This window comes from Tachyglossus aculeatus, chromosome 2 (assembly GCF_015852505.1).
Source record: "Tachyglossus aculeatus isolate mTacAcu1 chromosome 2, mTacAcu1.pri, whole genome shotgun sequence".
NCBI classification, from domain to species: domain Eukaryota; kingdom Metazoa; phylum Chordata; class Mammalia; order Monotremata; family Tachyglossidae; genus Tachyglossus; species Tachyglossus aculeatus.
In genome coordinates, this window is record NC_052067.1 from 60,432,500 (window position 1) to 60,453,028 (window position 20,529).

General features: G+C 41.2%; 1 protein-coding gene across 2 annotated transcripts in view; it reads left to right on the forward strand.

Annotated features, from left to right (window-relative positions):
- The window catches only part of IPCEF1 (interaction protein for cytohesin exchange factors 1), a 140,290-nt gene that overhangs the window by 102,119 nt on the left and 17,642 nt on the right, over window positions 1-20,529 (forward strand). For both annotated transcript variants that reach the window (XM_038769087.1, XM_038769090.1), the window contains 3 exons: window positions 3,797-3,855; window positions 5,044-5,132; window positions 9,036-9,399. In XM_038769087.1, the coding sequence (XP_038625015.1) occupies window positions 3,797-3,855; window positions 5,044-5,132; window positions 9,036-9,399 (512 nt within the window). The remainder of the gene's footprint in view (window positions 1-3,796; window positions 3,856-5,043; window positions 5,133-9,035; window positions 9,400-20,529) is intronic.

Genomic DNA, 20,529 nt, shown 5'->3' on the forward strand with positions numbered 1-20,529 from the left:
AGTGCTGCGGGAATGGAATGAGTATGTGAATACCTAATGGTACCCAGCCAAGTGCATAGCTGATTCAGAAGTATGGAAATAATGGCTTATCAATCAATCAGTAGTATTTGTTGAGCACTTACTGGACGGGAATGTTGCATTTTATTCTCCCAAATGCTAAGAACAGTGTTCTGCACATAGTAAGCACTCAATAAATATGATTGATTGGTTGACTGCAGAGCAATGTACCAAGTACTTGGAAGAGTATAAGACAACAGAGTTGGGAGACAAGTTCCCTGCCCACAGTGAGCTTACAGTCTTGAGGGGGAGACAGACATTACTATAAAAATAATGTATAATAATGTATAGTAAATAATTTATAGATAGATACATAAGTGTTGTGGGACTGAGGCTGGGGCAAATACCAAATACCCAAGGGCCATAAATACAGTCAGCAAAGACCTCATGGGAAATGACTTTGCTGGTACACTTTCAGGGGTCTACCTAGGAAGTCTGAGAATCCCTAGTTTGATCACTCTGGAGGGATTCCTAAAGACTTTCTTTGCAGCTACACTTCCTGTCCTTTTCTTTCCTTGACTCTGTAGGGTAGATGCCTCGTGCATCTGTTTCTATGCTACTGACGGTACAGTTGACCACTGGTAAATGATACAGTTATGAAAGTGATTGAGGCTGAAAGGGAACCAGCTCACTTTCCTTCAGCTCTGAGTGTTGACCTTTGGTTAATATACTCCAATATCAATCTACAATCAGTAGTATTTATTGAGTGCTTTCTGTGTGCAAAGCAATGGATTGAATTTATTAAGCTCCTACTATGAGTAGAGCACTGTATCAATGCTTGGAAGAGTACAATATTAAAGAGTTGGAAGGCACATTCCCTGCCCATAGTGAGCTTACAGTCTACAGGGAAGACAGGCATTAATATAAGCAGATAAATTTTGGATATGTACATAAGGGCTGTAGGGCTGAGGGAGGGATAAATAAAGTGGGCAAACAAAAGTCTTAGTACAGAGCACTGCACCCCCCTCAGGATTCATTAATTCATTCAATCAATCATATTTATCGAGTGCTTACTGTGTGCAGAGCACTGTACTAAGTGCTTGGGTAAGTACCATACAATAATAAGCAGTGACATTCCCTGCCCACAATGAGCTCACCATCTAGAGGATTGCACCTTGTGAGTTTCTAGTTCTCTACCAGTCTCGGTTATGGGAGGGAGAGTCAAGCAGAGGCATGTCTATTCCATTCCTAGCTTGGGCAGTGGCTAGTGAGTGGAAGGCAATCTGCTACAAGTCAAAATTCACCTTTGCTGGGCAGCAGTCACATGGGAGAGAGTCGAGGGCAGAGACTCAAGTTTACTGCGTTGAAGAAGGCAATGGTAAACCACTTCTGCATTTCTATCAAGAAAATTCTGTGGATACACTATCAGAAGGATTGCAGATGGAGGTGGGGTGTTCTGGGAGAAATGTGTCCATGGAGTCGCCATGGATTGAAGATGACTCGACAGCATAAAGACAAGACAGAGCACTGTACTAAGTGCTTGGGAAAGTACATTATGACTCAGAGAGACTCAGAAAAGATACACTGAGAAGAAGTGGAGATTTTTATGTTATTTCCCATTTTAGAATTTTCCCGTGGATAATTGCTTTAGTTGTTACATTTCTACCCTTTAGACTGGAGAGGAAAAGTAATTAAGTTTAATAGAAACCCCTTGTGTTTTGCAGCTACCCTCAATTTAAAGCTACAGGGGAAGTAATTAGATGTAATAGAAGAGTCAGTTTCTAAACAAAGATTCGTGGTTGCTACTGTTCTACCACAGTGTTTTAAAAAAGAATGTTCTTGTTTTGTACATTGATGTCTCAATCCTCGCGTTCCTCTGGCACACACATTCATGGCAAGTTAATGAGCAACAAACACCCAGGAAACATCTGTCATCTGCCTTCAAGTAACTGTGTTGTTTTGTGCCTTTATCCACTTCACCACAAACAGGTGCTTTTTTGTAGCTATAATTTTATGTATTTCTCAGAACAAGAAATATTCCAAGTTGGTGGTGGACAGAAACTAAATAGCTTTATAGAGAACTCCAAGGTTCCCAGAGTATCAGTTCTAATTTTGGTAAAATCCGGCATGGGATAGAAGAGGATCAGTATGATAGTTTAATATTTTTCCTATTGGAACAATGTGAAGTGGCTGTGGCCTAGTAGAAAGAGCACTGGCCTGGGAGTCAGGAGACCTGAGTTCAAATTATGATGCCACCACTTGCCTGGTGCCTCACTTTCCTCATATGTAAAATACAGATGAAATACCTGTTCTTCCTCCCTCTTAGACTAAGGCTCCATGTGGGTCAGGGGTGGTGTATGATCTGATTATCATTTAACTATTTAATGCTTAGCACAGTGTATGGCATGTAGTAAGTGCTCATTTAATCAATCATTCAATGGTGTTTATTGAGCACTTACTATGAACAGAGCACTGTACTAAGCACTTGGGAGAGTACAATATAACAAAATTAGCAGGCATGCTCCCTGATCACAGTGAGTTTACAGACAAGAGCAGGAGTTTACAGTCTAGAGGGCTTAGTAGATACCACAATAATTTATTGTTATTATTATTAGTAGTAGTAATAGTAGTAGTATATGGTGAGCACTAAATTCCCAAGGCTAAAAATCCCATTTTAGCGATAATTTTTCTAATTTCTGGGAGATCTGTGATTCACCACTGGCTTTTCTATTTGTCTGTTTTAATTTTTATTAAATATTCCCATTTGGGTGGATATTGAATAATTATGAAGCAGTAGACAGTGTTATGTCTAATGGTACATATATCCCAATTCTACCTGTACAGAGAAGGAAGGAGGAGCAGTATGGCTAGGGGATAGAGCATAGGCTTGGGAGTCAAAAGGACCTGGACTCTAATCCCAGTTCTGCCACTTGTCTGCTGTGTGACCTTGGGCAAATTACTAAACATCTCTGGAAAGTAGGGATTAAGACTGTGAGTCCCATGTGGGACAGAGACTGTATCTAATTTGATTACCTTGTGTCTACAACAGAGTTTAATGAATACCATTTAAAAAAAGGCTATGTCAGCTGACCTAATAGCTTAGCTCTAGCTTCCAAAGCCTTTATCCCTTTCCAGCAGAGGGTGAGGGGGTACATAGTCATTTTGAGCAGACAGTGGATAAGTAAGTCTTATTTTATGGAGCTCCTTAAAATATCCTAGGGAAGTTTGCCTTCAGACCATCATTTGGATATTCAACCCCAGCAAAATACATGGATTGTCTACTCTGCTCAGAGCATTAAACACGTGACATGGAGACATATAACAGAAGGAAGATCACAGAACTCTTGGCCTCAAAGATCTTAGGATCTAATGGTCCAGACAAGCTGACATAATTGCCAGGCACTGATGTTCAACTTGGGATGACTCAGCAGACAAAGAGTGAGAGGAAACTTGTTTCAAAGCAAGAGGAATGAGCTTCCAGTCTCAATGGGCTGGATCAATGACCCTAAATGTCTGTGGCCCAAGTCTGCTTGTAGATAACTATCCTACCAGATCCCAGAAACAATCTTCTTAAAGGTTGCCTTCCCTGACTGTAGGCATGAAAATTGTAAGAACTGAAGTTCAGGGCTGGCATAACCCCTTTGCCCACATATTGGATCAGTAGGGGAAGGATCTTGGAAATGGTGTTGAAAGTTATGGGAAACTGGGGAAGAAAGTATGGATGGACACTAACAGTGACTTCTCAATGTTGTGCCACACATGACTTAGTAAATATACTTTTTTTTCATTTTTCATTTAGGTGGCTAAATAAATTAGGATTAGCTGTTACCCACCTTGAATCCACAGAAAAGACAGAAGGTATGGTATTTTGAAACACAAACTCTGGGCAATTTGTCAGGATTGGGGGTGCAAAAATGAGGTGAAAAAATGACTTTTTGCTACATTCCACATTCAGTTTTTTGAGCTTGCACTCAAACAGCCATCTTTTAGAAATTACATCCCAAGTTGTCTGTAAATAAGTTACACACATTTTGATGGTTGTACGGTCTCACTGATACCTAAGCCAAATGCCAGTGTGACTGTTTAATTTTCACAACTATGAAGTTCTGACAGTTTTGACTCAGATATTGCCCACATGAATTCTGCTGTTTCACGAGTCTATGTGATTCAGCCAGGCAACATTTTGGCCTTCTTTTCCACCTTGGTGAATCCATAGATGGTCTTCCTGCTTAATTCACTTGTTCAAAAAGCTCAACCTTTTAGTAGTGGCTAAAAGAAGCCATGGCAGTGAGTCATCTCTCACAGTGATGCACACTTCATTTTGGGGCCCAGCCTGCGATTTTCAGTGATCAGGAAAAAAAATGACCATTCAAACATTGTATTGGGTGGAACACATCTTTAAGACCATAATGGTATGGTTTAGAATCATATCTAATTAGAACTTAATTTTTATAAGTAGTAGTAGTAGTAATAATAATGGTATTTAGTAAGTGGTTACTATATGCAGAGCACTGTACTTAGAGCTGGAAAAGAATACACAAGTGGGAATTAGACATGACTCCCCAATCTCTAAGGGCTCATGATCTAATTTGAAATTGAAATTTATTTTTTTTCTTCTGCTACCCTCCTTCAGTCTGCTACTCTTTTTGAGGGAATTACAAATAATGGGAGCAGAAGGAAGACAGAAGTTACAACAGGAAGAACAAGGATATAAGAATAAGTCAGGAAGAAATAGCTGTTTAAATGAATGAATATACATCTGTGCATACATGCTGAGGATGAGTATAAAGTATGTAAGTGCTCTGAGTCCCTGCTGGAGTGAAATAATAAGCCCGCAGCAATGGAATCTGCACCTTCCTCTGGTCCCATCCTGTTCTCCTTTCCCTAAAGCAGAGATCAACAATTGTGATGAATTTTTGTGCGGAAAATTAAGTGGCATATAGTTTTACAAGAAAAATATTCAGAAGTAAAAAAAAATCCCAGTCGATACTTTCTGGACTAAGCGGTGACAAGTTTAACAATTTCAAGTTTCCATTTATGCTGCAGAATGCTACAGTGAGAGTGAGCATGAAGAAACTGAAATAGCAGTGCAGACAACACCCCCTCTGCATTCAGCTGAACCTCCACCTCACTTGGTGCGTGTAGTGGTAATTAGCCTGTTTTTTTATTTCTAAAATGGCACTAACATCACCCCATTCTCTCCAGAAGATACATCTATGACTAATAACTTTGAAGAGTTATTTCACTTCAGTTTCCTACCCACTGGGTGGGTGTTTACTTGGTTCTTGACAACCTTCTGGTGATCCTGGTTGCTGATTTTAAGGCTTCTCCATGGCAACCAGATATGACACATATTCTGCATCCATACATCCAAATGAAGACCTGGAAACTGTCATCACTTAGAGAAGAGCAAACCAGTAATGGGGTGTGATGGTTACTGCTAGGTTAAGGCTTCAAATCTAAATCTGATTAATGAACGGCTAGAGAAAAAATCACCCACTGTTTGCTTCTCCCTTCCATCACCAATTGTAAACACTGCCCAGACTAACAGATAAGTGGAATGGGTATTGAATCCCTGTCCTTCTTTCTACTTAGACTGTGAGCCCCAAGAGGGACATGGTCTGTGTCCAGTCAGATTATCTTTACCTCAGGGCTTAGTACAGTGCTTGACACATAATGAATGCTTAGCAAATACAATTGTTATGATTATTAGAAGTTAAAATAAAATACAGGCACAACTAACTCAGTTGCCCCAGTCCTTTTCTTCTGTAATTCCTTGACCAATATCAGCTAGAGGAATAGCCTGTCATCACTGATCTCTGTTTAAAACAGAATGAATATCACAAGCAGGACTTTACTAAAATATCCTGTAGTAGTGCAACATGTCATAGCTTTGCCCAGAATAATCATTTAGTTTATTAGATTAATACTATTTGCTGGCCAGATTCTGTCAGTGATGTTAGTATCTCTCTGAGAACCATTTGAGGGTTTTGGAAGTAATAGTAGCTAATAATGGTATTTATTGAATGCCTACAGAGTGTAACTAAGTTCCTTATGGACAGGGATGATGTCTACCAACTCTCATGTACTCTCCCAAGGACTTAGTACAGTACTCTGAACACAGTATGCACTTAATACATACTATTGATTGACTGACCCTGATCAACTGCACTCAGCTTGGAGATGCAGTGTGGTCTAATGGAAAGAACAACAGACCAGGAGAAAGGAAGCGTAGATTCTAATTCCTTCCCTATCATTTATCTGTTGAATTGTATCTACCCTAGCGCTTAACACCATGCCTATACATAGCAAGGATCTAAAAAATACTGCTGTTATTTTTATATAAAATTATTATATTAATAATAATAACAAAATAAGGTCTTGGCCCATTCAACAGAATCAAATTGCATATTCTCTCTCTACCAGAAGCTTGCAATCTAATTAGATAGATATTTGCAATTATTTACAAATAATGGGAGTAGTAGGAAGAACAGTGAAAAGATAGGTAGTAGAATGAATACACCAAGATAAAAATCTGAATAAATAGTTGAAGGTATAGTTAGTTATGTATATATTTGTTAAGTGCTGAATTGTACTTCCCAAATGCTTAGCGAATTCTGTTACATTCAGTACCCACTCAGTTAAATACCACTGCTACTATTGATAAGGATGGGTATAAAGGCAAATCCCAGCTCCACGACATATCTGCTGTGTGCCCTTGGGCAAGTCACTTCACTTCTCTGTGCCTCAGTTACCTCGTCTGTAAAATGGGGATTAAGACTTTGAGCCCCACATGGGGCATGGACTGTGTCCAATCTGATGAGCTTCATTCATTCATTCATTCAATTGTATTTATTGAATACTTCCTGTGTGCAGAGCACTGTACTAAGTGCTTGGGAGAGTACAATCCAACAATAAAAAGACACATTCCTTGCCCACAATGAGCTTACAGTCTAGAGAGCTTGTATCTACCCCAGCGATTAGATGAGTGCCTGGCACATAGCAAGCCCTAAACAAATACCATTGAAAAAAGTATCATTAAGCAGGCAACTACTCTGGGGAAGTAAGGGATGTGTCACAAAGAATTAAATGTGGCAAACTGGACAACTGTGAAACTCACTGCATTGCTGAACTCAGTCTGGTTCATATTGAGCCCTGAGGTTTGGGACAAACCAGGCTTTTTTCTTTTTTTAATGGTATTTGTTAAGCACGTGTATGTGCCAGATAGTGTTCTAGGCACTGGAGTAGATACAAGGTAACTTGGTTGGACACAGTCCCTGTCCCACGTGGGACTTACAGTCTTAATCCCCATTTTATAGATGAGGTTACTGAGGCACGGAGAAGTGAAGTGACTTGCCCAAGGTCACACAGCAGACAAGTGGCAGAACCATGATTGATTGGAACCCAGGCCTTGCTGATTCCCAGTTCCGTGCTCTGTCCACTAGAGTACCCTGCTTCTCCATTCTGTCCCCTGGCTGCTTAGTCAGGCACTGGGTAGACATCAGGAAGGGCACATGTTGGGAGAGTATACGAATCTGAATTTGGCCCTAACACACCTGGGCTCAGCCTCGAGCCAGCTTCAGAGGTTTTGGTCTTGTTGCAACTGTGTGGGATGTTATTCCCAGGGCTCCTAACAAACTGGGCTGGCTTCCCATACTGTAAAATTAAACATTTGTTTTGTACAACCCAAGCTTTTTGATAAAATGGAAACCAAAATTAAAGATGCCAGGCTGCTGGCATATCAGGCATTCCCCTGGCCTGCAGTCCTGAGATCGCAGGCAGTTCTTGGGTCTCCAAACACACTAGAAAACTTGGGCAAGTCCACTTGACTTCCCTGTGACTTGGCTACCTCGTCTGTAAAATGGGGATTAAGACTGTGAGTCCCATGTGGGACATGGACTGTGGTCAAACTGATTAGCTTGTATCAACCCCAGCCATTAGAACAGTGCCTGGCACATAGTAAACACTTAAATACCATAAAAAGAAAGATTGATCTGGTTCTTGCAGACCCAAAGCAGAAATATCTGTGGTTCAGCCATTTATCCTTCAATCCTGTGATTCCCAGTTTGATCTCATGCCTTTTCTTCCCCAAATATTTCAGGAATGCCAAGGAACTGACTTACCCACTATTTTCTTGATACGGCAAAAATGTTGGTGCCAAATTGTAATATTGTGGCTACTCTGGTTTCATCAGTCAGTCAATCAGTGGTATTTACTGAGTGATTACTGTGTGCAGAGCACTATACAAGAGCTTTGGCATTATAGTATCACATAGTTGGCAGACACGTTCCCTACCCACAACGAGCTTACATCGAGCTTACAATGAGCATCAACCACCTCCCTCCATCCACTCCTGTCCCAGCTCCAGCTAATTCTCTTGATCTTTTCTTATGTTTTCCCAAACCCTTTTCCTCTATGTGGCCTACATCATACAAAGGATTGAAAGTGACCACTTAAAAAGGCTCTTTTTTTTTGTTGTAGCTACTGTAAAAAATATTGAATATAAATGAGATCTTGAAGGACTCTGAAAGATTAAGCAGTTTTTTTATGTTCTGCGTGTCAGAGGATAGTGCAGAAGTAAATCTGCTTCAGTCACATTTGGAGATCAGGAGCCTGGGAGTCAGAGGACCTGGGTTCTAATTCCTACTCTGTCACTGTCTGCTGTATGCTCTTGGGAAAATCATTTAACTTCTCTGTGCCTCCAATTCCTCATCTGGAAAATGGGGACTCAATATCTGTTCTCCCTCCTATTTAGATTGTGAGCCCTTTGGGGGATAAGGGCTGTGTCCAACCTGATTGTCTTGTACCTACCTCAGTGCCTTATATAGTGCTTGGCACATAGTACTTAACAAATGTCATTTTTATTATTATAATCAGTAGTAGTAGTAATAGTCATAGTAGTAGTATTGTTATCATTACAATATAATTTAAAAACTTAAACGGAGTGTGACATGTAAAAATGCATACTACTGTACAAAAGTCCATTTACTGATGAATTTTTTAAAAATCTTTTTCATGAAACATCAACTTCACCGCAGACCGTCACATCTTCACCTTTGAATAAAGCATCCCATGCTTCCTCTCCAGAAACCAGAGCAAAACCATTAGCCAGTTCTTGCTCTTACTCATCTAAAGGAGCCTATCCTGAAAGGCAGTCTTGCCTCTACACTTCCAACAGTTCTACTTCCGAAGAGCCAAGACACACTATAACCTTTGCAATTCAGGTTCATGTAGATGGAGCCGCCCATGCAGAGAGTATGAAGATCACAGACAGCAGCCTTGTTCAGTCGGAAAGTGGATTTCTGAGCTCTTTGTCAAGTGAGGACACCTCTTCGTTGACCAGTAGTACAGACCTTCTCTCTCTCCCAGATGAACCTATTGAAACAAGGATACTAGAAAGGGGTAAGTGAATTTTGGCCTCCTTAAATAACCCGTCATTCTGTATCTGCTGGGGAACTGTAGTGATGTAGACTGAACCGACTCTGGAACCAATTCTGTGCCTCAGTTTCCTCATCTGTAAAATAGACATTCAATCTCTGTTTATCCTCATTCTTTCTTTCATTCACTCATCATATTTATTGAGTGCTTGCAGTGTGCAAATCACTCAATTTAGCACTTGGAAGAATACAATATAACAATAAACAGACACATTTCCTGCCCACAACAAGTTACACTTTTGAGTTCATATGGGAACAGGGACCTCATTCATTGCACTGAACTTACACCAGTGTTTAGTGCAGTAATTTGCACATACTACATGCTTAACAAATATTATTATTATGAATAACAATAATAACAATCATAATTTTACTTTATTCATAGAAGGATTATTTTCCTAACTTCTTTGGGTTGGCTCCTTATGGTAAAAAACAGCCATATTGACTCTATAAGAATCGCAGCACTGACCTTTGTTATGATGGAGGTCATCAGGGTTAAACTACTTTATCATCAATGGTACTTACTGAATGCTTGCTATGTGCAGAAAATTGTACTAAGCACTTGGGAGAGTACAGTACAGTAGAATTGGGAGACACATTCCGTGTCCATGACAAGCTTACAGTCGAGAGAGAGAGCGAGAGAGAGAGAATAATATAGATAATTCATTTATAGTACATAATTTAAAGATATATATGTCAGCATTGTGGGGTTGAGGGAGGGATGAATCTCAAATGCCCAGTGGTCACTGATCCAAGGGCATAAGCAATGCAGAAGGGAGAGGGAGCTGGGGAAAAGAGGGTTTAATCAGGGAAGGCCTCTTGGAGGAGATGTGAACTTAATAAGGTTTGAAGGTGGGGAGTGTGGTGGTCTGGTGTATATGGAGGGGGAGGGAGTTCCAGGCTAGGGGTGGATGTGGAAAATGGGCCAGGAGCAAGATAGACGAGATTGGAGTATAGTAGGTAAGCTGGCACTAGACGAGCAAAGTATACAGGCTGATCTGCAGTAGGAGATCAGCAAGTTAAGGTAGGAGGAGCTGAGCTGATTGAATACTTTATAGCCAATGATAAATTTCTGCTTGTGAGTCGGATGAGCAACCATTGAAGATTCTTGAGAAGTTGGAAGACATGAATAGAAAGTTTTTGTTGAAGGCCCCTTTGTGATAAAGAAGAAAAGGAGAATGTGGTCATTGCATCTTTTGGTGAAAACAGGTGGTTTCCAAATTTGGTGGTTTTAAAGGACAGTTCAGAAGATTTTATGTAAGATTTGTCCTCTGCTGTTTCATGATGACTTCTTCAAACAATATTATTTAATTATGGTATTTGTTAAATGCTTACTATGTGCCAAGAACTGTTCCAAGTGCTAGGGTAGATACAAAGTTATCAGGTTGGACACAGACCCTGTCCCACATGGGGCCCACAGTCTAGTTAGGAGGGAGTAGGATTTAATCCCTACTTTACAGATGAGGGAACTGAGGCACAGAGAGGTTAAGTGACTTCCCCAAGGTCACACAGCCAACATGTGTCAGAGTTGTGATTAGAACCTAGGTCCTCTGACTCTCAGGCCCGTGTTCTTTCTACTAGGCCACGCTGCTTCTCTTCATCCTAATGGAGGTCAATATCGCTTCCACATTGTCAGCTTCTCACTGGGGACATTATGGCTGCTTCCTTCTAGCAGTGGAGGCCTTATCCTTCTGCATTAATTCATTCAATTCATTCATTCAATCGTATTTATTGAGTGCTTACTGTGTGCAGAGCACTGTACTAAGTGCTTGGGAAGTACAAGTTGACAACATATAGAGACGGGCCCTACCCAACAACGGGCTCACAGTCACAGTCTATTACTACTACTACTCGTATCTATTACTACTCCTACTCCTACTATTAATCCTGGCTCTGGCACTTGCCTCTTTGTGACCTTGGACAAGTCACTTAACTTGTCTGTGCTTCAATTTCCTCATCTGTAAAACTGGAATTAAATACCTGTTAAATTAATTAATGATGGCATTTGTTAAGCATTTACTATGTGCAAAGCACTGTTCTAAGTGCTGGGGAGGATACAAGGTGATCAGGTTGTCCTACGTAGGGCTCACAGTCTTAATCCCCATTTTACAGATGAGGTAACTGAGGCACAGATAAGTTAAATGACTTGACCAAAGTCACACAGCTGACAATTGGCGGAGCCGGAATTTGAACCCATGACCTCTGACTCCCAAGCCCATGCTCTTTCCACTGAGCCACGCTGCTTCTCTAAAGTCACATATCAGGTAAATGGTGGAGCCAAGGGTCAGAATCCAGATCTCCTGATTCCCAGGCCACCCATACTCTTTCCTCTACGCAGTGCACTCAACAAATACCACTATTATTATAAGTAGTGGTATTATTCAAGAAGATCTCCACATAAATGCAGCATAACATGCTAATTTTTTTTTATTCTTTCAACCCTAATAGGTTCAGCATAGGACAGGCCTTCACTGTTAATCATAGCTGTGAGCTCAGATTCACCATCAGTATATCTGAAGTGATTTTACTGGATTAAGAAGGGGGCCATTCATCACTCTTGATGACAGAACCATCTGTATGGATCTGAGAGAGTTGATGCACCAGTGAAGGGGACCAAAATCTTGCAAGGTGATGCTCTGTAATGTAGAGATCTGCTGAATAATAAAACCACCTTGCCTTGTTTTCCATTCAGTAACCTTTCAAGTGGATGAAGTAATCATTTAGAATGCTCTTTTGGGAAAGTATGTCTTGTTGTGTAGCCCAATGTAGAACTTAGGAGACAACTCATTATATCCATTATATCCCCTTTCCAGGCAGGCACCTTTTCCAGAGCTGTATGTGGTCAGGTAGGAGCCTAATGAAGGTATTTATCATTGGTCTGGAAAAATGAGGCACATGAAGATTTAAAAAAATATAACAAAACACACATACAGAAAAGTACAAAGAACAGCCAAATGACTCAGGTGCATTTGTTTAGATTGTTTGATATTATTGTGAAGACAGAGAAAACAACATTTTTCTACGCTATTGTTGAGTGGACAGTTGCCATAGGTAGGAGAATTTTTGCTGAGGGTCCCCTGCTGTTGATGGACTTTGGTTGAATTCCCAGAATAGCTGAACCAAATGCAACTATCACTATGGAAACCGAAGCCCAAGCTTTCGCTAGTGTGCATTGTGACAACGCTGAAGAATTCAATTACTGTATATTTTTGTTGTTACTTAGGGGATGGGAACGTGTACATGTGGCTAGAGTGGGATGGAAAATGTAGTGGTGAGGGAGGGTGAGTAGGAATTCCTTTAGCATTTCAAATGTAATTTATGCTGGAAAAAATTGTCATTCTAGTGAAAAAGAAACTGTTTCACTTTTTTCAAGATGGTTAAAGTACAGCTGTCTAAAGTCAAGTATTTAGCTAACATTGGAACACTGCAGAAAGACTGAATTACTGATAATAGCTATCTATCAAAATAATGATCTTTTCAGCTAACAGGAAGAGAGATTGATGTCTTTAGCCTGAGAAGGATATTAGAGAGAAGATAATTTTTCTTGAAAAAAGGTAGTACAGAGTAAATGAATATTAGATATCAAAATTATCTTTGATTTGTAAAACCAATAGATGACTGTAGTATCTACAGAATAGTGTATAAATCATTCTAAAGATATGTGAATTTTCAGTGAACTGTATTATAATTATTATTGCTATAATTCTATAATTAATAATAATTATGGAATTAAACACTAACTCTGTGCTAAGCACTGGGGTAGAAACAACATATTCATATTGGACCCAACTGTGTTCTACTAAACTAATCTAAATTCCACCTGTGAGATTTACCTAAAACATTGTGGAATTCATCATTTGCCATGATATGTTTCCTGTTATTAGGAATGGAATTGTAGTGATTTTTTTCTCCACTTAATTTCCAACTTCGCCATTATCCCCAAGCAAAATAGTTCTTTTTGGTACCTCTGTACATCCACCAGGGGGAATAAGCCACTAAAAGTCTTTCCAAAGACACCTGACTATACCTCTCCCTATCTTCAAAGCCCTTCTAAAATCCCACCTCTTCCAGGAAACCTTCCTCAGTTTATTCCCAATACTAGTGTTCAACCTAACAGACTTTCTTAGCACATGCATATCTATATCCACCCTCAGCACTTAGGTACATAGTTATCTCACCCTGACATTCCTGTGGCTAGCTACTTTATTTTCTTTCTCTTGCTTCCATGATATGTAAATCATTTGTACTGGACTGTCTACCCCATTAAAAGCAGGGAACATGTTTTGTTTCTGTTATATTATCCCAACTCTGCACACGATAGGCCTATGGGGATTCACACACCTCACCAAATTATTTGGTAACTGAATACAGGGTGGTGCTTTCTCCTTATTGAATACTGTATCTAAATGTATCTTACAGGGTTCCACAAAGTAACCACACATTTATGGACCCTGAGGCTACTCTCTTATATGTATGTACATTAGTGCTGTAGGATATCAAAGTACTTAAGGGGATACAGACCCTGTTGCATGGGTGATAAAGAAGAGAGGGCAAATCTCATAAGGAAATGAGGGCTTAGGGAAGGGCCCCTGGAAGAAGTGTGATTTTCAGTCGGATTTTGAAGGTGGGGAGAATGGTGGCCCATCCGATATGTTCCAGACCAGTGGGAGAACGTGGGCAAGGATCAGCAGTGAGGCAGGCAAGATTGAGGTGGACAGCTGAGATTGAGGTAGAATTGTGGCAGAAATCGCAGTTTCTTATGACCCAGAAGTGTCTCATGTAGATTATGATGAAGAATAGGATTTTTTTTTTTGATAGTGTTGTTTTTGGACCTCCTGGAGGGGAACAAATGAAGAAGAACCCTGATACATCACTGCCCAAAGTGTGGTCACTCAGTTACCCCCGAACACTGGCAAGCTCGGTGGGGTGGCCGTTCGCCGTTTTTCCCCCCATGATTTTAAAGTACATTCTCAGGGTTATTTCTGCAGAACTATCATCCCATAGGAAAAATTCCTTGGGAGAAACTCATCCTATTGGGGGGAAACATGCAGCAAATTCACTTTACGGTTAGGAAAGAAACACATCCATTGTCTTCCCTGCTTTTCCACAGTTTGGGGTGCTTAGGAACCCCGAAAGACTGCCAGGTGCCCATGCTTGGATTTGAGGTTGGAGAGGGAGATTTGGAGGCAGAAGTTTTAGAGCTGTTGATGCAGTTGATTAGAAATCCAGAGAAGATAGTAATAATAATAGTTATTATTATGGTATTCATTAAGCGCTTACTTTGTACCAGGCACTGTTCTAAGTGCTGAGGTAGATACAAGACATTTGGGTTGCACATAGTACCTATCCCACATGAGGCTCACAGATGAATGTCAGAGTGGCTACACAGGCAAGAATAGCATGTTTTAACAAAAGTCTAGGATGAGATAGGGAAAATTAGAACCTTGGAAGGCTAAAAATTCCATCCTCAATGAAATAATAGCTCTTTGGAACATGAAAATAATATTTTTATTGTTGTTGCATTGATCCTTGGGATTTTTCACTACCATTTTTGGGGCATGATCAACGGATGAAAGAATCATGAAAGTGTAAAGCAGTTTGGGTGTTCCATTTTGTTTCTAGGATTCCATCTCAGTGAAACAAAAATTGTCGTAAGACAGTTGGTTTTAACCTGATACAATTCATTGAACTGTGTGGCTGCCTCACTGGTTTTATTTGAAGGTTTCTAGCATTTCATCATGAATTTTCCTGAAATAGATTAACGATTTTTTTCTACACTACTATCCCCTTTTTTCTTTTGACCTTTTAGATTGCTAAACAATACATTGGACAGCCATGATGATAGAACAAATCCTCCTTTTACAGACAACTCTCTTTCCCATTCAGCTAATAATCACCTTTTACACAGTTTTCAAATGTCCTTTTTGAGATGTTATTAATAGTACTGATAAAGTAAAAATGATGACAACTTGATTAGCACTTAGAGATTTGAAGATTGATTGCTAAAGTTATTTCTGAAATGAAAATTCTCCCATCTGATGTTAATTTTCCTCTTTATAGTTTACTTGTTTATGAAAATATTAGTACTGTGTTTCACATTCGGAGTTGTCTTTTCAAGTTACTTGTGTAGGGAAAATGGCTTCTGATTCCTTAGTAAAAAAAATGCCTTCCTATTTGATTATCAGCTTTAGTAACATGTACTAGGTCCACAATAGGTATTAAATTAAGCCACAAAGTTTTTTCATACTCTCAGTATAGTAGTCAAATTGTTGAAAAATCTAAGCCAGTGGGGGTCAGAAACGATGCTGGTTTATTTTGACTTAAATGTGTGTGTCTGCATGCTTTGTAGATGTAGATGCTTTCTAAAGCAACTTCCCTCCACAAATTGAATGAATGCCTCCTGAATACTTTGGGGACAGTAACCAACCCCTTTATCTGTGGTAAATTAGTCTGGTATTATCACAGATCAGTGAAGGGTGAATTCTTTCTCTGGGGGGAGTTCATTGTGCATGAGAGGAGATGGGAGTCCAGCAAGCTGAGGTGGCAGTGGAAGGGGCAGATGGAGGCCCAAGCTTAGATCTGATGGTGGAGTGACCCTATTTGTAATTAGTGATTTTCAGCCTCGGGGTTGCACCAGGAGTTGTGCAAAAGAATGTCTTCTTGGGATGCGGTGGCAAGAGGGCAGGGTCAAAGAAAATAGGTGGGTGGAAGGGTGAGTCACAGTGTGGCAACTGGCAAAGTACAATCCTGGAGCTAAGAGAACAGCAGGAGAGTAGGGCTGGAGCTTGCTACCACAGGGAGATCAAAGCTGAGTGTACAGCATGTGATCAATCAATCGGTGGTACTTATTGAGCACTTACTGTGTGAAGAACACTACTAGGCACTTGGGAGAGTACAATTCAACCGAGTTGGTAGATAACATTGCCTGCCCAGAAGAATCTTAGGAGACCAAGAAGTATGGGGTGAGTGGTAGTGGGTCATGGGAATACTATCCACATAAGCATACCTACGTGTTAGCTTACCCACCTACACAATCAATCAATCGTATTTATTGAGCGCTTACTGTGTGCAGAGCACTGTACTAAGCGCTTGGGAAGTACAAGTTGGCAACATATAGAGACAGTCCCTACCCAACAGTGGGCTCACAGTCTATAAGGGGGAGACAGAGAACAAAACCAAACATACTAACAAAATAAAATAAATACCCCACACGCACACCGGACACGCAACCAGCGGCCCGAAGGGCTAGGAAGGTGGGGTGCGGTGGGGCCGGGGAGGGGGAAGGCCGGGGGGGTGGGAGGCGGAAGGGCGGGAGGAGGAGGGGAGAAGGTAGAGAAGTTGGGGGGGGGGGGGGGGAGAGAGATCGGGGGGAGAGAGAGCGGGGGGTAACCGGGTTGGTTTTGGTCTTATAAATGCACGCATCCCCCCACCGCCGACCACCGCCGCCCCGAGGGACGGGGAGGGACGGAGGGGGGAAGGGGTCAGCGCTCGTCACCCAAATCCTCAGATGGTATCAGGTTTCAGCTAAAGCACAGACATTTCCCTAAACTCATATTTAGCAAACAGCTCTATCTTCCTCCTCTACCAAATTTAGCAAATATGACAGAAGTTAGTTCCACCCTTTTTCCCTTCCCTGCCTACAGTCCATTACGCTGATGGGTAATGGACTGGTCCAATCAGTAGACATCTGGAGGAAAAACCTGTAAATAACCAACCCTCCATTATAAGTGGGATTTGCTCCACATCAAACATCTCGCCATTACTTGCTTTAAGATTATCTGCTTGGTAAGAAACTGATCAAGAAAAGGATCTGTCAAAATGATTCCGCTACTTACTGCATTCAGAAATTATCTTAATTCACAAGTCTATGTGATGATCAGTGCCCTGGTGAATTGCTCTTTCCACAGATACCTCTTATGTACATATCCATAATTTATATTAGTGTCTGTCTCCCCCTCTAGACTGTAAACTCCTTGTGGGTAGGGAATGTAACTGCTGACTCTGTTGTGCTGTAGAGAAGCAGCGTGGCTCAGTGGAAAGAGCCCGGGCTTTGGAGTCAGAGGTCATGGGTTCAAATTCTGTCTCTGCCACTTGTCAGCTGTGTGACTTTGGGCAAGTCACTTAACTTCTCTGTGCCTCAGTTACCTCATCTGTAAAATGGGATTAAGATTGTGAGCTCCCCGTGGGGCAACCTGATCACCTTGTAACCTCCCCAGCTCTTAGAACAGTACTTTGCACATAGTAAGTGCTTAATAAATGCCATTATTATTATTATTATTGAGAATACTTAAAATATGGGTGGCAATGAAACCAGTGTAGCAGCCTAATCCAATGTTTTTCAAGTCCTTTAAGCATCATGTTTTCCAGTACTAGCAAAGAAGGGATGTAGTGGTACTGGAAAGAGCCTGGGGCAGGGAATCAAAGGACCTGGGTGCTAATCCTGGCTGTGACTCTTTGCTGTGTGGCCTTGGGCAAGCCATTTCACTTCCCTGTGCCTCAGCTATCACACCTATAAAATGGGGTATTGAATCCACCTCCCTCCTACTTAGACTGTGAGCTCCATGTGGGACCTGATGATCTTGTAATAATAATAATAGTAATTGTGGTATTTGTTAAGCACTCACTGTGTGCCACACACTGTTCTAAGTGCTGGGGTGGATACTAGCAAATCAGGTTGGACACAATGGGGCTCACAGTCTCGACCCCCATTTTACAGATAACTGAAGCTCAGAGAAGTGAAGTGACTTGCCCAAGGTCACACAGCAGACAAGTGGTGGAGTTGGAATTAGAACCCATAGCCTTTTGTCTCCCAGGCCCATGCTCTAGCCACTGTACCATGCAGTACAGGGCTTGGCACATAGTAAGCACTTAACAAATATTGCAAATATTATTATTATTAGTGGTAGAAGCAAGCAGAATTGGATGTTTTTCTTCCCTTCCCCGTGTCCTGTTATTTCTCCATGCCTCCCCTCATCTTCCTCTTCTCCCACTGCTTTTCAACACAACCTCCAACTTCTTACCACATCCCTTCCTATGCCTTGTTGTGTCTCCTGGCCTCTGCTTGTTCCATGGCCTGTCCTGCTGACTTCCACCGAGTCTCCCCAATTACCCCATCTTCCCCTATGTTTTGTCATTCCCCATGTCCCCTCATACCCCCTCCGTGTTCATTGGATCCATACCCAGACCAGGTGAACTGCAACGTTTTCACTCTGCACATTTTAAAACAAAAAAACCTGTCTTGTTTTATTCAGGGATTCTAGGAAATTTTAAATGTTAAAACATGAACCCCCTGCCAAATGTTACAGACACTTCAGTCGCTACCACGGCCATTTCATTTCCCCTGTGCAAATCCCAATATGTCTGGAGAAACCAGTCAGAGGAAGCAGCATCTCAACAGCTAGGCAGATAATAATAATAATAATGATAATTATGGTATTCATTAAGCATTTACTATTTGCCAGGCACTGTACTAAGCATTGGGGTGGATACAAGCAAATCGGTTTGGACATAATCCCTTGTCCCACGTGAGGCTCAAGGTCTCACTCTCTGGAACTGAGGTAACTGAGGCACAGAGAAGTTAAGTGACTTGCCTAAAGTCACAAAACAGACAAGTGGTGGAGCCGGGATTAGAAACCATGTCCTTTGACTCCCAGGCCCACACTCTATCCACTACGCCATACTTCTTCTCTTGATGTGTCCACTAATCAGAGGAAGTGGCCCATAAATGCAATGTTTTTAACTGGTGGAATGTGATCAAAGGTCATGCAGAACCATTTCTTATGGTGGGTTTTAGTTTAGTAAGGAGAAAACTCTGGTATACCCTCCAACAGTACTGGCAGTTTACAGAAACTGTTCCTGCTACAAATGTCTGTACTTTATCAACCACATGGTGTGGCGACAACTGTATATTGTACTCATTTAGAGGAAAAAAAAGGGACAGTGTGCTCATAGTAAGACATTTTGGCTCTATACCTTATCATGGTCTGAAGACTTTAAGCCCCTTGAAATGAAGTATTTGCCTATCATAGTTCGAGCTCTGTGGCTGCCTAAGGAGACTGTCCCTTTGTTCTTTATCCCTCCACCATCTCAGAGATGGAAAGTGAGCCTCCAGTGTGAGACTCCATAGATGTACAGTCAATTCTCCTTTAACTCAGGGGCATACATTATTGAAGAGCAGCGCATTAAGAAAAATTCACACTAGAACAGGAAGCCTTGTCCTCTACTCTGTTATATTGCACTTTTTCTAGCACATAGTACTGTGCTCTGTAGACAGTAAGCTCTTCAGAAATATGATCGATTGATTGAGAAGCACAACCCTTGCTGGTAATATTGCATCAGGTTTTACCCAGACAGAGGGGTGCTGCCAGAAGAATTGCCCATGTGAAAGCACATGTCACGGGAGAACTGGGCTTATTTAGTTAGGGTGACTTTTGCTGTGAAATGGAGTTATGAGCCTCGTAGTTCTTCAGAACTCTTCCAGAATCTGCTAGCCAGGTTATTTTGTCCAAAACGCAGTACCTACTCTGTGGCATAGACTCATATGTCTCATCAGGGATGGGAAGGAAAATTTTACGTATATAATATAATGCAGCATCAATGTGGAAAGCAGTTTGGCTTAGTGGAAAGTTTGCAGGACTCTGAGCCAGGTGACCTGGGGTCTAGTCTGAGCTCTGCCACTTGTTTTTAATGGTATTTGTTTAGCATTTACTATGTGTCAAGCACTGTACTAAGCACAGGGAGATACAAGATAACCAAATTGGACACAGTCCCTGGCCCACATGGGGCTCACACTCTTAAGTAGGAGGGAGAACAGGTATTTACTCTTAATTATATAGTTCAGGAAACTGAGGAACAAAGAAGTTTAGTGACTTTCCCAAGGTCACACAGCATTCAACTGGAAGAGCCAGAATTTAAATTCAGCTCTTTTGACTCATTGGTCTGTGCTCTTCCCACTAGGCTTCTCTGCTTCTCACTTTCCTGTGTGACCACTGTCGTGTCACTTGTCTGTGCCTCGGTTCCTTCATCTGTAAAATGGGAACAAATGCCTTTTTTTCCTCCCTCAGATTGAGAAGCCCATGTGACATAGGAACAGTGT